The following is a 14078-nucleotide window of genomic DNA, read 5'->3' as shown; positions in this document are numbered from 1 at the left end:
AGATCAAGTGACTGAATCCCGGTTGGCTCTCGCAAACGATCCAGTGGGAAGAATAGCCTCGCGTGCCGTTGGCTTTATTTTATGGCGTATTTGGATACAACGTGACCATTGTGTTAACGCTTCGATACGTTCTTGTTTATTTCGTGCACTTTCCTGCTCTTACGCGCGTAAATATTTCGCACGCGTAAAACGCGACGCGACGATCGCGTGCGCCGACGAACGAGTCTTATTTTCTAACGTAATGGAACGTATGTATCGGTGAATAATCTATTGCCTGACATCGATCGGGGCTCATATCGCTTCGGCATGGAAGAAATTTTCATTACCCGATTACGACTGTGACTGAATTTAATTCAACGATACAAAAAGGCACTGTTCGCCGTCGTTAATACCTCTCGGGTGTGTAAACGGATCGCCCTTTTTTTTTTATACGCGAGGACATTTCTATCGAGCGTGCAAAGTCGCCGGGCATGTGCGAACATAAACCGTTCGGTTATTTCCGCTAGAAACGCGACGTCGCCGAGTCGTAAAGGCCGCACGCCGGCGTATCGGGGCGTCGAAGAAACGCGTTCGTAATCGCGCGCGAAAACAGGCGTGAAAACAGCTGCTCGGCGTCAACAACGAGCCCGCTAAACGAACGTACGTTTACGCTAATTAGCGCGTTCTGTAAGAGCGTTGTTCCCGCGGCCGCGCCGCCGGTCGCGCTCTGATTTTGCGGATGCGAAAATTCGCCGTTGAGTAACGAGACCGGCGAGAAAGTCCTCCCCGAGCGTTTCATTTCGCGTGCTCCAGTTTGCCGAACACCCCGTATATCATGCACACGTAAGGTCCGCCGCGGACGAGCGGCGCGCGAGCAACGGGTCTTCTTCCTCGTAAACACTCGAAGCCGGAACTCGCAATAACAGCCGCATACCACGCATACCCGTGTTCAGCAAAATTACCGAAGGCTGTCGTACTCGGTTTTTTTCTCCCTTCTTTTTCGTTTCCCGTACGAGATCCGCGCGTGCGTACGAGCCGACCGCCATACGTGACTCTCTCGGCGTTCGCATGACGTGCCTGTTCCGCGGCGCCGAGAAAAATGAGCGACAATTTGTGAACATATAACATGCACTTCGCAACACAGAGTTGCATCGACGGCGCGAGGAGGCGACGTCCGGACTCGTGCGTAAAATCGCGCGAAATCGGCGCGAGCGATCGGCATTATCGGAATTGCGTTTCCGGCACGGTCTGGAGACGAGTCGCGTTTCCGCGCCGAGCGTTCACGAGGAAGCGATCGCTGGCAATTAACTTTGCCGGTCGCTCGAGGGAAAGTCCGAGGGATACGTTCAAAATTTCGCGCTTTCTCCGCGATGTTGCGCGAATACCTGCCTCCGCGCGAAACGCATTTGGGACTCGAATCCCGAACTTTCGACGACACGGCCGGAACGTTTCGTAGGCGGACCGCGCTTACAAACGACTTTCGGATGAGAGACGGCCGCGCGGGGATGCGCGAACAGAAAAATGCGAGGAGTAAACCGCCGAGGGCATTGATTTCGGGCGTGACCGCACGGAGAGAATTTTCTCTCAGCATTTACCCTGAAAATCATGTAATCGTGGGACAACGTGGCATTTTGTACAACTTCATGAGAGTTTTTGCCATACATTTTACTAGTAAAATGTGTGGTGAAATTTCAAAAAACTCCGAAATGCCATGTCGTCCCACTTGATGTCCCATGATTTTCAGGATAAACAAGAGAAGATTCTGTCAGTGTAGGCATTACTAGGCATTTTTTGGGCATTAGTGGGCGTTATTTGGCCTTGCTGGGGCGCTATAAAGAATTTAAAGAGATAAAGATATGATAAGATAAAGCAATACCCACCGGGCATTAATAGGCATTGGTGTATGGACATGATTTTAGTGTTTACGTCGCTCGGAGGGGTAAGCCGTTAACCAAAATCATGCACCGTCTTATTCATTAATGCCTGGGCCTGCATTCTTATCATAATTTTTCTCATGTATACAAATCACTGAGTTTCAGGCTGTGTGTACTACCACATACTTCTATAGAAGCTGCGTGAACTACAACCTGAAACTCATCGATGTACAGGCGGGAATAAAGATTATAAAAGTGTGAATCCTAGTAAAACGGAGATCCAGGCATTAATGAACAAGACGGTACATCTATGCCTACTAATTAAAATTCGACAGTAACGGCCAGTAGGGCCATTGCTTTATCTTGTTTGATCCTTTTCACCTTTTTAGATCTTCTATAACGCCCCAGCGAGGCCAAATAACTAATGCCCAAAAATTGCCTAGCGATGAACAAGACTGTACATCGATGCCTACTAATTAAAATTAGACAGTAATGGCCAGTGGGGGCATTGCTTTATCTTTTTCGTCTTTTTCATCCTCTCTAACGCCCGGGCAAGGCCAAATAACACCCACTAATGGCTAGCAACACCGCGAATCCTGTACACCACAATGCCCTGAGCGGTTTACCCCACGGTCGCTCGCGTGCGTAGAGCGCGGTCTTGCGCGCGTAAGCTTCGTACGTCGCGCACCCAAGGTTTCTCACGTTGCAGGAGAATCACTTAGAAATCTTACCGTCTCCTATCACGATCCTCGCGCTTGTATAATTAACTCTTTGTCCCATTGAAAGCTGTGCGAAATGTCTTTCGCGGGGCTTCTGTAGAAAGTAATTTGCTCGTTACCACTGTAAAATTTCATTTAACAAACTGTAACGTGCGCGGGCGTGAAAGAGAAATAAAGGAAAGCGTGTACGTTTGATACGTATCGTAATATATAACTTGCTTTCTTACTGCATCGTAATCGCATGAATGTTCGCGAGGTTTCGAAAAACACGCGCAACCTATAAACTCACTTTCCGAATCGGAATATTACGTGAGAGCGCGCGCGCGCGAGAGTCGCTGAAAATCGGTAGAATATCGATGTACCTGTCATTTCTTTTTTTCTGTTACAGGGTACTATGAGCCTAACCAAACGCATAGACGAGATCAGGTTGCTCGAATCACGGAAGAGCGCACGACTCGCCGATCAGGACACGGATTTCGCCAGGCTGGCCGATATGGCCGGCGATCGTAAACGAGCGTCCTCCCACTCTATCGACGTGCCACACGTGATGGCGTAAGTTTTCCCCGTCTTTCCCTATTACTGTCGCTTATCTGGAATGCCTTTGTGTGCTCGGGCGACCGATAAGGTCGGCAGTAACTGCCGCCGATTGACAATAAACTGGTGCCGAGACGAGCGGTATCGTCCTTTTAAACGTCGTTTAAAAGCGCAATACAGTTCGCAGTGCGACGCGGCTCCAACTCTCGACTTGATTATGCAGATTTCACGCACCTTTCCCGTGAAAATTATTCGAGCGTCTCGCGCTACGTTTCGAATTCTTGCAATTTGGCGCGCGTGTCCCGAGTCGAAATTTTCATACTATTTTGACACTTTTCAGGATAATTTACACCCACTTAGCTGATCTACACACCTACATAGACCAGCAATAACCTACTTTGATGACATTATAATGTAATATAAAATTTACTTTAGCTGCTACTTAAAAGGACCTACTTTAATGCTAAATTGGCAAAAGTAGAAATTTCCAACACTATCGGTTTTTAAGTACGAGTCAATTTTGTACTTGCAGTTCGACCTCTTTTACTGTCTTAGACCCTACTATATAATAGAATTTGAGTATGAATACGTTCAACGTAAGGCCAAAATCTCGACTCGGGTAACTCGAGGGATATCGCCTCGAGTCGTAAGCATTGGTATCGCGAAATTCTCAAAAGGGAATCGATCAATTATTCACGCGTCCGACCCGACTGACCGAATATATCCTTTGTTCTATTTAAATAGTATTTTCCATATCTTTGTGCAATAATGTAAGATAAATTCCCTAGACCGACCCGCTGCCCTTATTCCGATCCTATGCAACTCCTACAAGCGCGATCTTGGTGAATTCAACCTACGGCGATAGCTCCTTCGTATCGCAATGCGTTCTCGAAGACTCCTTTGTTCCGAAGCGACGTGAGTATGTCTTTTCAGCATATATGCAGTTTCGCGTTACAGCTCGGCCGGTTGCCGATTAATCTTGTAGTAAAGTAAGGCAATCGACAACGATACAAGGTGAAAAGGAAACGGAAATGCAATGGAAGCAAATAGAATTGAAATACAAGCAAATTGTTTGCCGGATGGCTCGTACACCTTCTACCGCCTTATATGTCAAAGGTATTCTAACAATCTGACATATACCGAAGGTCATTGCCAGATACGACGCGCCGACAAGACATGCGAGATTATTAGAATACTCCGTCTCCGTGCCGGGGCTTCTTTCGTTCGTCGCGTAATACTGGCGGGTCGACAGGTACAGGCCTGGACACGTTTCCCACACGTAAAATATAAATCTTTTATATACGTATACACAGCCATGTGTCCCGAAGATCGTATTCGATGCTGAAGATAAAAAAAAAGCTGAGCATCCGCGTGATGTATAAAGCAAGAACGAAGGAGCGTCCGTTTGCGGATCGTTAGACCGTGAATGCACCCTCGCCGGGCACCTGTCTCTCACCTTTATATGCACGCAACTCCCCAGAACGCTTTACGCCTCACCCCCGTTGAATGTCAGTGAATATTCGCTGCAGGGACGTCGCGGTGAGGAATAGCCGGCGGATATTTTAGTGAAAAAACCTGCAACGCAACAATGCCTTCGTGATTGCAATTTCCTGCTTGAAAGTCCTACTCCAATCGTACAATTCTTTGTGCTATACGTCAGTTAAGCGCTGTGCATATACATTTGTATATACGCGCCACAATTTACCTCTGACACAATTTCTAATCTTATTATTTCCAAGTACTTTAAATCAATACGGCGTAAAGTATTGTACGATTAGAATTTCTCTCCAGGGGTAGAAAAGATATACGTATGGGACAAATTGCGAAGTCGGCGTACGTGATAATTTCACATCCCTTGAATGGATGAGTGACGATGTCCTGTACTGTTACGAAAATACTACGCGTTTTATACCGCTGCTCGAATTGCGTTCACATTTAAATAGAATTTATTCAAACCTCGGACGAAATCGCCGTTGCGTAGATCCGCTTATCAGATTACGCGATTGAAAAACAATCAAGAGTCTCGTCCCGCCTACTCTAATGTGACGAGCCGTCTGGAGTCTGTGATCCGCGAGCCTCGTCATTTCAGACGAAATTTTCTTGCCGTCTCCCAGTCGCCGCGCCGGTTCTCTGAAAAGGATAGAACGGTCGTAGCCCGACAGGCCGACGAACTCGAAGGTTAACGACACCACCTCGACTTTTCGTTTAGCATGGGCGAAGTCGGGCTCTTGATCCGGCGGGCATCCTCTCGCGAAGGATACGCGAGGTGAGACTCGTACAATATCCGGCCGTGGCGATGTGTAATTGTCGGCAGGTAGACAAACCGCCGGTACTTTTTGGTAGAGCGCGCACACACCTGGCCCTGGCACGACCTGCCCCACGTGAAAGGAAAGGTCGTCGAAGAGAAATCGAATGCCTTTCGAAGCGCGATGGTATCGGCGACGAAAGCGTGCACGAACCCGGGCTACCGTTTAGCGAGACCTTGTATCGCGTCCAAGGTTTTAACACGCCGTTAGAATTAATCTGGCGATTGGACGAACGGTAACGGTTTAAGAGAGGCCTCTCCGCGATCCGGGACGATACATATTAAAATCACGTCTGGTATTGAAGTACTCGCCGACGTGTGCAGCGATACCGCGGGCTCCGATTCATTCCAATATTTTTCGCCAAGCAAATAGACGCGCGTGAATAAAAAAAACGGGATTAACTTTTTAATACGCGCGTCACATCGCGGCATTTTATGCGAACGGGTTGGTTCCCCGCGGAGTCCCCCTCGACTCTAAACGACGGCCCAGGGAGTTAGAAAACCCGGTTCACGTAAGTGACTCGCGCCAAGGTATTTCTCCGTTACGTCGTCGAGGCACCGTTTATTCTTTCCACCTTTTACACGCAACCGTGCACGCCACATGGTGCAACGTGAGTACCCGCGCGTGCGGGTTTGCGATAATTGATGCCGGCAAATTGAGCAACGTAGCCAGGCACTCTTTCCTCCCGTGACGTAATTCCGTGCACTTTGCGCGAGACGACGTGCCGGGCGATTTTTGCACTCTTTCGGCTTTCGCTCGCGATTACTTCGCTTCGAGTCCGCTAGCCCGTAACGAGAACAATCAGGCTTGACGACGTACAGGGGGTGGGGGGGGGGGGGAAGGAATAGCTGTCCCGTAACAATCGCGACGCTCGCGCGGGTGCCCCGCTGATCCGACTCGCGCGTTTCCCCCGCGGTACACATTTTTGGCCAGTTTGCACACGTTACTCGCCCTCGTGCACCGATTAAAGAGCAAAACGCGAGATGGCGATCCGCGATCAGTGTGGGACGCGCGCGCGGAGAGACGCGCGGAGGAGAATCTCGCCGCGAACGAGCCGCGAATAGATACGGAGTGTGGATAATCCAAAATATAACTCCCATCGCCGCCCGTGCCACGTCAACGGGCGCAGTGAGTCAGTAGGTTAGCTTACGTAATTTTCGGACGGCAGTTCTCCGCGCACCGACGAGGCGGCGGAGGCCCCGACTTGCGGTGTCGGGAATTAGGTCGATCAATACCCTACGCGGCCGCGCTATATAGGTCAGGTGCACTACCACGCTCCGCGTATGCGACGACGAGCGCTGGTCCCCCTTCCCGACACCTAGCAACCCCCGCGGGCCACCCACCCCGGTCACGAGCCACCCACCGCCGGGACAAAACCCACCACTCCCGCTTTCAACTCAAAACTCGGCCATTCCCTACTTTCGTTCTCTCGCGTCCCGCTCCACATACCCGCTCGTGGCGCGTTAACGCGTTAATTGACTCCAATCAGCTTGGTCCAGCTGGTTCTTGCGAGAGATCGAATTGGGTGGTCGTTATCTCGGTCGTTGGTACCGCGGAATTCGCCTGGAACGCACGAGACTGTTTGTCCTCTTCTCATCCCGGCCATGAGTAGTAATCGGGGAACGCGGAAATGAAGAAATGGAATAAACGAGGGCTTCTCTCGAGAGATCCGACGATCATCGCGATAATCATGAACAATACTTTCTACGTTTATCTTTAAGGATCATCGATTTCCCTATCTAGACCCAGTTTCACCAAACGCCGGTTAACTTTAATCGTAGTTTAATTCAGGTTTGTCTCTTTCTAAATTAACAGTTGAAACGAGACACAGAATTAAACTAAGCTTGAAGTTAGGCGACGTTGGTGAAACCGGGCCTTAGGACAGGACAATGACGTTATTCTTAAACTCCGTTTTGGACTGACAGCAGGACGCGATATCAATTAGACGTTGATACGGGACTGAAAAATTATGGCGACTGCTGCGTCAAGTGTACCAAACTGTCGATCAAACAATACTTTCTACGTTTACCTTTAAGAATCATCGATTTCCCTATCTAGACCCAGTTTCACCAAACGCCGGTTAACTTTAATCGTAGTTTAATTCAGGTTTGTCTCTTTCTAAATTAACAGTTGGAACGAGACACAGAATTAAACTAAGCTTGAAGTTAGGCGACGTTGGTGAAACCGGGCCTTGGGACAGGACAATGACGTTATTCCTAAACTCCGTTTTGGGCTGACAGCAGGACGCGATATCAATTAGACGTTGATACGGGACTGAAAAATTATGACGACTGCTGCGTCAAGTGTACCAAATTGTCGATCAAACAATACTTCCTACGTTTACCTTTAAGAATCATCGATTTCCCTATCTAGACCCAGTTTCACCAAACGCCAGTTAACTTTAATCGTAGTTTAATTCAGGTTTGTCTCTTTCTGAAGTAGCAGCTGGAACGAGACAAAGAACGAATTAAACTAAGCTTGAAGTTAGGCGACGTTGGTGAAACCGGGCCTTAGGACAGGACAATGACGTTATTCCTAAACTCCGTTTTGGACTGACAGCAGGATATCAATTAGACGTTGGGACTGAAAAACTGATGGCGACTGCTGCGTCAAGTGTACCAAACCGTCGATCGAACACACACGACGGTCTGAAAACGCTCCGAAGGAGAAACGAGAAATGCCTGAGTCACGTACGGCTTCGTACATTGCGTACCTTGTGCTAAGTCGAGTTAAGTTATTTGCTCCATGACCCACAATGATCATCAAGGTGTCGAGACGCGGACGGAGGAAGCGTTTTGCAAAGCGAGAGAGGCATCGCGCGTACGAATAGTAAATTTCCTGGCCGCTCAGTCCAAAACGCGCTGAATCCCCGCTCCCATATCGGGCGCCTGACCTAGACCAACGGCGTTCACCGTGGGCAACCGAACCGCGTCTAGAGGTTCGCGAGGCTGAAGATAGAAACGTTGGAGGATTGTCCGTAGCCGTCCGCAACCTAGACACACACTCGCCAAGGTCCCGGCGCGACAAAATACGCCGACATCAGCGCGCGCGCGATCTTGACCTACACAGCGCGCGACAGATGTCATTTTGATCGTGTAGCAGCCTCGTACGCGAAGCGAGAGAAAAATGCAGATTATACGAGCGATTTATGTAAAACCGCGACGTATATTATCGGCGTTCCCCTATCGCCGAAAAAGGCCCATAAATCCCGAAGCTGGGAACACCGCGTGACGGCTACCGGCGCGGTGGAACCGGTACACGTACGTGCACGCGACACACGCGCGCGCGCGCACACACGGAGGCGCGCACGCGTACACACGCACGGCCTGTAGATCATTCGGAGGCGTGCAAGCGGCAAGGTGTAGTGCCGGTCTTATCGGCGTTACACGCCGTTTCCACGCCGCACCCTCATTCATATTTCACCGTTTCGCTATCGCTACCGTGACGTCACCCGGATCGACCGGAGACAGGTGGACGCACGACACGCTTCCGGTTTGCCGAATGCCACCGTTCGCTTCTCTCACGCAGCTAGGAGATTTGCGGACGGGGGCGAAGTCGCCGCTGCCGCCGTCGTCTTGCACGGGGACGCTCCGAGGGTGTCGAGGCGGTGGTGATATGCGGCGGTGGGCGGCTAAGGTGGCCAAACAAACTGTAGGTCGTGCCAGACTGGGGGGCCGCGGATCTAGGTCGATCGATACAGCTACGTACCTACCGGCGCACCGGATAAATGGGTCAGGTACACGGAGAGGAGGGGTACGGCGCTTCGTTTTCATCCCGCTCGTTCTCGTTCCCTCCGCTTCGTGTCACCGTTTACGCCGCGGCCGCCTTGCATTTGCGCGGTCACGACGCTCGCTACTTGTTGAGGAAGGAGAAACGGCTTGACGAAAAAGAGACGGCGAGGGAGTAGCGCGGGGCCGAGGGAGGGGAGGAGAAAGAAGGAAATTTTCTCTAGGACGACTCTCGGTCCTTTCCCCCACGTGCCGCTCGGTCAAGGGGTAGGTTGCTAGGTCTAGCCTAGCCGGCAAATCTGGGGCAATGAAACCGTTACACGTGCACCAACACACGTTGCGGCGCGGCGTGTGCACGCTGCCATGCATAGTGGTGTGAAAGACGCGAGGACCTTGTCCGGGGAAACTTTTCTTGCGAGGGACCGCCGGAGCGGATAAAGCGATCTCTTGTTTGCCGCTAAGTGAGTCTACTTAGGGACGAGGAAGTACTCTCCAATACGTTTACAATAACAGTATCTTTCACCTAGATGCTCTGCTCTCAAGTACGTTTACCTCGATGATAAACTTCTTCAAGTAGATCTCGTTCAAATTAGCAGCGAAGGGTATCGAAGATCTTCCTATTCTTCGAGAGAGAGCGCGCGACGATTGCAACGCGAGTGGAACGGAGCGAACTGTATGAATCGTAATTAAGACGTCGAAGCTGTTTATGAAAATTTTCTTTACAACCGAATAATTCCACTGTCGTTCCACCTTTATGCATTATGCAGATACCTGCGATGGTACCTCGCTTTGACCGCGCTCCGCTTCGAAGGCTTCAGCCGCTCTATATTTTTACATTGTCTCGCCCGACACTGAGCTCTTTATTATCAACTAGTTTCTGGAAAATTGATTATTTTCAAGGTGAATGATAATCAGTACATCTAGCCTCGCACGCGAGTTCGAAGGAGGGGCAGAAAATGAAGAAGCCGGGGAAAGATATCCTGCCGATTCGCCGCGCATTTTTCCGGCTGGGAGAAAGATGGATCCGGCGGAAATCCGCGCGTCTCGGGTTCGCTCCTGCGTAGGGCGTCGGGCGGGACGGCGCGATTCCCGCCGTGCCCTACGGAAGAAAATGGATTTCTAGCACAAGGACGTCGGCAACGGGGCCGAGTCCTTCGAGCGTTCCCGTAACGCAAAGCGGGGAATTGGGTCGCCGAGTGAGGCCGGCGAAGTTGAAATCAGGTTGGCCGGGTTGTCCTGACGCGAAATCAGGCCGCTCGATACAGGCCAGCCGGTTGCCGCGTTCCCCTATCCAACGCGAGTGACCCCCGTTGCCACGACTCCCTAACCCGGATATCGCCGGAAACTGGATCACCCCCGGTGCGCGTGTACCCGCGCACTCCCGAGGGAGCCGCGCGCGCGCCCCCGCCGGCCTTGCTCCCGGCGCGACGATTCTAGGAGAGCCGCCATCCGTCGCCGGCCGCTTAAGGTGCCGTACCTCGCGCGCACGCCAAGGATTAAGGAGGGCGCGGATCCTCGGGTCGCGTATCCGCGCGCGGTCCCGCTTCGTGCGCCCGCGGGAACGCGGCAGGCGATGTTCAGGCGGTCGTACACATGGAGCTTCGTATCTCGTCGAGCACGGTATCGCAGCTTAGCTGCGTTTTACGCGCGCTGCTCGCATACGAGACAACGATTCCGTTAGGTTGAATTGTTCTGGCTCACTTTTGACCAAAGCGCGCGTATCGAACAAATAACAAGTATTAAAAATCAAGCAAACGAGAACGCCACGTAGGTCCGAGCAAGATACAGGCAGCTCAAAAATTTTTTATCTTAATACGTGAATTGCTAAACAATCGATACGTTCAGAGAAAAAATATATACCTAATGGGGGGCTCGGGGCAGCTCACTATCAGCGCTACTTAGCGCTGAAAGCGTCATTCTATCCTTGTTGCTGATTATGCGTCAAACGAGGGGTAAACCGTTGACTAGCGGGCACTACTTTATCTTATTTTATCTTTATAATGCCTCAGGAAGACCTAATGCTCAGACTAATGCCCAAAAATTGCCTAGTATCGCCCGGTAAATCTGTACACCACAATGTTCCCAGCGGTTTACCCGTCGGCGTCAAAGAAAGTTAAACTGGACTGCTTACGAGAGCCAATAGGGATTTAGCTTCAAGTCACCTGACCTAAAACTCTGCGTCCTGATTGGCTCTCGTAAGCGACCCAGCAGGAAAAATAATATCGCGTGCCGTTGGCTTCAGACGACACCTTCAGCGTTAACAGCTCGCTCCGCGAACGCACCCCGGGCGGCATTTAAATAGATATGCGAGAGACGCTTACTCGTGCGACGCGGTTATTTACATTTCGAAGTTTGATCCGCGCGAGAAACTCGCGGGGCGCTGCCGCGAATGAATGGAACGAAACAAGGTGGCCGCGAGCCAGAACGCTCCGCGTCGCGCGAGCATCGCGAGCGAACGGCGCCACGTTAATCCTTATGTGAACGACACTTAACCGCGCGAACGAGGGACCCGCGCGTGCACACGTGCGCGAGCTTCATCGGACCGTTGGATGGTAACCCAGTTTTGCGTGCGCTGAAACATTCAGCGACCCAGTTACCCCGCGGCGGGGATGCCGCGCCGCGAATACGGATCAACAAGCTTCCCGACCTATATAACGTCCCGGATCCGCGGGCTGCATTTCCGAGCGCGAAAGCGTGCGCTCCGGGATCGATCCGTTCGCGCGTTCGAACGTCGCGGCGCGCCGTCGCCGTCCTCCATTCTCTGTCCTCCGCGTCCATCCGTCCGTCCGCCCGCCCGCCCGCTCGCGCCCGTCCGCCCGATGCGCGTGGAAAACTTTATCGCGCGATTTTCCACGTGAAAAATCGCGACCAGCGTGGAGCTGCTTCTCGAACTGCAATTTCAGCCCGTCAAACCGCGTACGAGAGTTAGACGCGGAATAAAGTCCCTTTTTTGTAGGGAACGTTTTTTTTTTACGCGAGCCCGACTCTGACGCGGACGCGCTCGCTGTCGGAGAACCGTTAACAATTTTCCGTCTACGTTACGTTATGCGAGCGTTGTTGGAGGTAGATTGAAAACGGTTCGCGATTCGAATCTACGGACTGCGCCCAAGACAATCGTTCGGGGGAAAAAAGGAGGAGAGAAATCGGCGGACGTGCGCTTAACGATCCATAAACCGGCCGGCCCATGTATCTGTCGCTGCGTGTAACGCGTAGCTCACGCGCTCGTCCTCCAACTGATCGCGTTGCGTAACGTTATGTCACGACGCCAATAGCACCGCGTGTACACGCCGGCTGTGCAGGCGTGTGTACCACTTTACGATTTCCACCAACGAGCTCGATTGACTTGTCAGAAGGTGCGATACGTATCGGCGCGGCGGCGCATAGCGTGGCCGCGCAGCGGATAGATACACCGCGCCATGAAGCCGTTCCCGTTAATGGCTTTATGGTCACCTCAGACGTTACCTGTGCAAAGATCGCACGTCGGTATTCACCGTGTTGGCGGATTTTCGTGGGAACGAATGTCTCCTCCGTTTTCCAGGGCTGCACAGAAAAACAATAAGTGTCAGATCAACTCGCCTATGCTCAAATTAACGAGTTTATTATTCCGTGTACGCGCAACGTTCTGCAATCTTCTTGGAAGCTAATGAAATTTAACAAAATACATCATGATTTTCGAATTTTTTATTCGTTCACTTTAAATCCAGTTGTGCTAAAAAAAATTGAAAGGTGACATAATTTTGGCCGGTACTGTTTATCATGTTGTAAATACTGCAACTATTTCTTATTGTTTTCTTATTGTTAAGGTTAGGTTGAACCTTATAAAAAATGCCATTGTCTCAGGTTGTCTATATGAAATAAAAGAAACCACTGGAGAAGCAAAGTTCTCTAAAGAAAGGAATAAACAATTTCCTTCTAGATGAGAAAAACACATATTTCAAGGTTGGTGGTAGCGACGAACTTGCTCTGATCTTACTGAAATTTTATCCTCAATTTTTTTTTATTTTAAGTATGCACTGTGTCGGAGGGAAAAGTAGTACAGGACTTTTTTTACTTGATTTGATCTCAGAAATATGCTGTTGCAATAGTGCTCCAATTATTGATAATTTTTGTTTATGTAAATTTTGTGCATGTTACGATACACAAAAATTATAGATAAATTATAGTGAGATTGTGGTAACTGCAACCATTGTTTCTATCAGCGTGACGAACCTTTTGCACCGAATGCAAAAATCATACAAAATAAAGATACATAAAAAGGAACTAATCTCGCGAGTTTATCTGCTGATTCGATTCGAGATCTAGTGTTACGGCATTCTCGTCGAGCAACAATGAGCTTTCGTCGGAAGCTGTCACGACGAGTGCCGCAAGAGATGCCCATCATCGTACACCCGGCGTACGGCGGAACGTAAGAAACGGTGCTCGCGGTTGCTTAGTTAAGTTGCGACGCGAGTATGTACTCGCGGTGTTGCGTTAACGCGACAATCAGAGTGAACGAAAGGAAAGGAAAGGTTCTCTCGGCCGAAACCTCAATTCTCACGGCCCAATTTTTTTGTCCGCCGCTTGTACGCAATTTGCACGCGAAGGCCCGGCCCACCTTGGGGCGTTTCGACGGATTCGTGAATCCGAAATTCACTTAATGACAAGTAAAAGGGATCGTGACCGAGCCAATTTACTTTCCTCCTTTTCTCGTTGTTATAAAATTCCGGGCGCGCGAAATGCGGCCGCGGCCGACAGGCTTCCGCCTCGCGCGCGGCTGCAGACGAGGACACATCTCGGCGAGCGAGATCTATGCAGCGTTTCTTTTTTTTCCAGACGGCACTCAGCCACTCACGTCGTACATTTATTAAGTCGTGTTTTTTACGCTTGTGTTCCGAAGTTGTTGCTGCTTAATAATTGATATTACGTGGTATCGCGAATAATTGGCATTATATAATACGA

General features: G+C 50.4%; 1 protein-coding gene across 1 annotated transcript in view; it reads left to right on the top strand.

The window, feature by feature from the left end:
* Positions 1–14078, top strand: part of LOC105562096 (zinc finger protein 395) — a 110329-nt gene that overhangs the window by 54740 nt on the left and 41511 nt on the right. The window contains exon 2 of the mRNA XM_012012632.1: positions 2961–3124. Coding sequence (XP_011868022.1) covers positions 2961–3124 — 164 coding nt within the window. The remainder of the gene's footprint in view (positions 1–2960; positions 3125–14078) is intronic.

Source organism: Vollenhovia emeryi, unplaced genomic scaffold (genome assembly GCF_000949405.1).
Source record: "Vollenhovia emeryi isolate VEMERY1.0 unplaced genomic scaffold, V.emery_V1.0 DF939195.1, whole genome shotgun sequence".
Taxonomy (NCBI): domain Eukaryota; kingdom Metazoa; phylum Arthropoda; class Insecta; order Hymenoptera; family Formicidae; genus Vollenhovia; species Vollenhovia emeryi.
The sequence above is the reverse complement of the archived record's forward strand: the minus strand, read 5'-3'. Positions and strand labels throughout refer to the sequence as shown.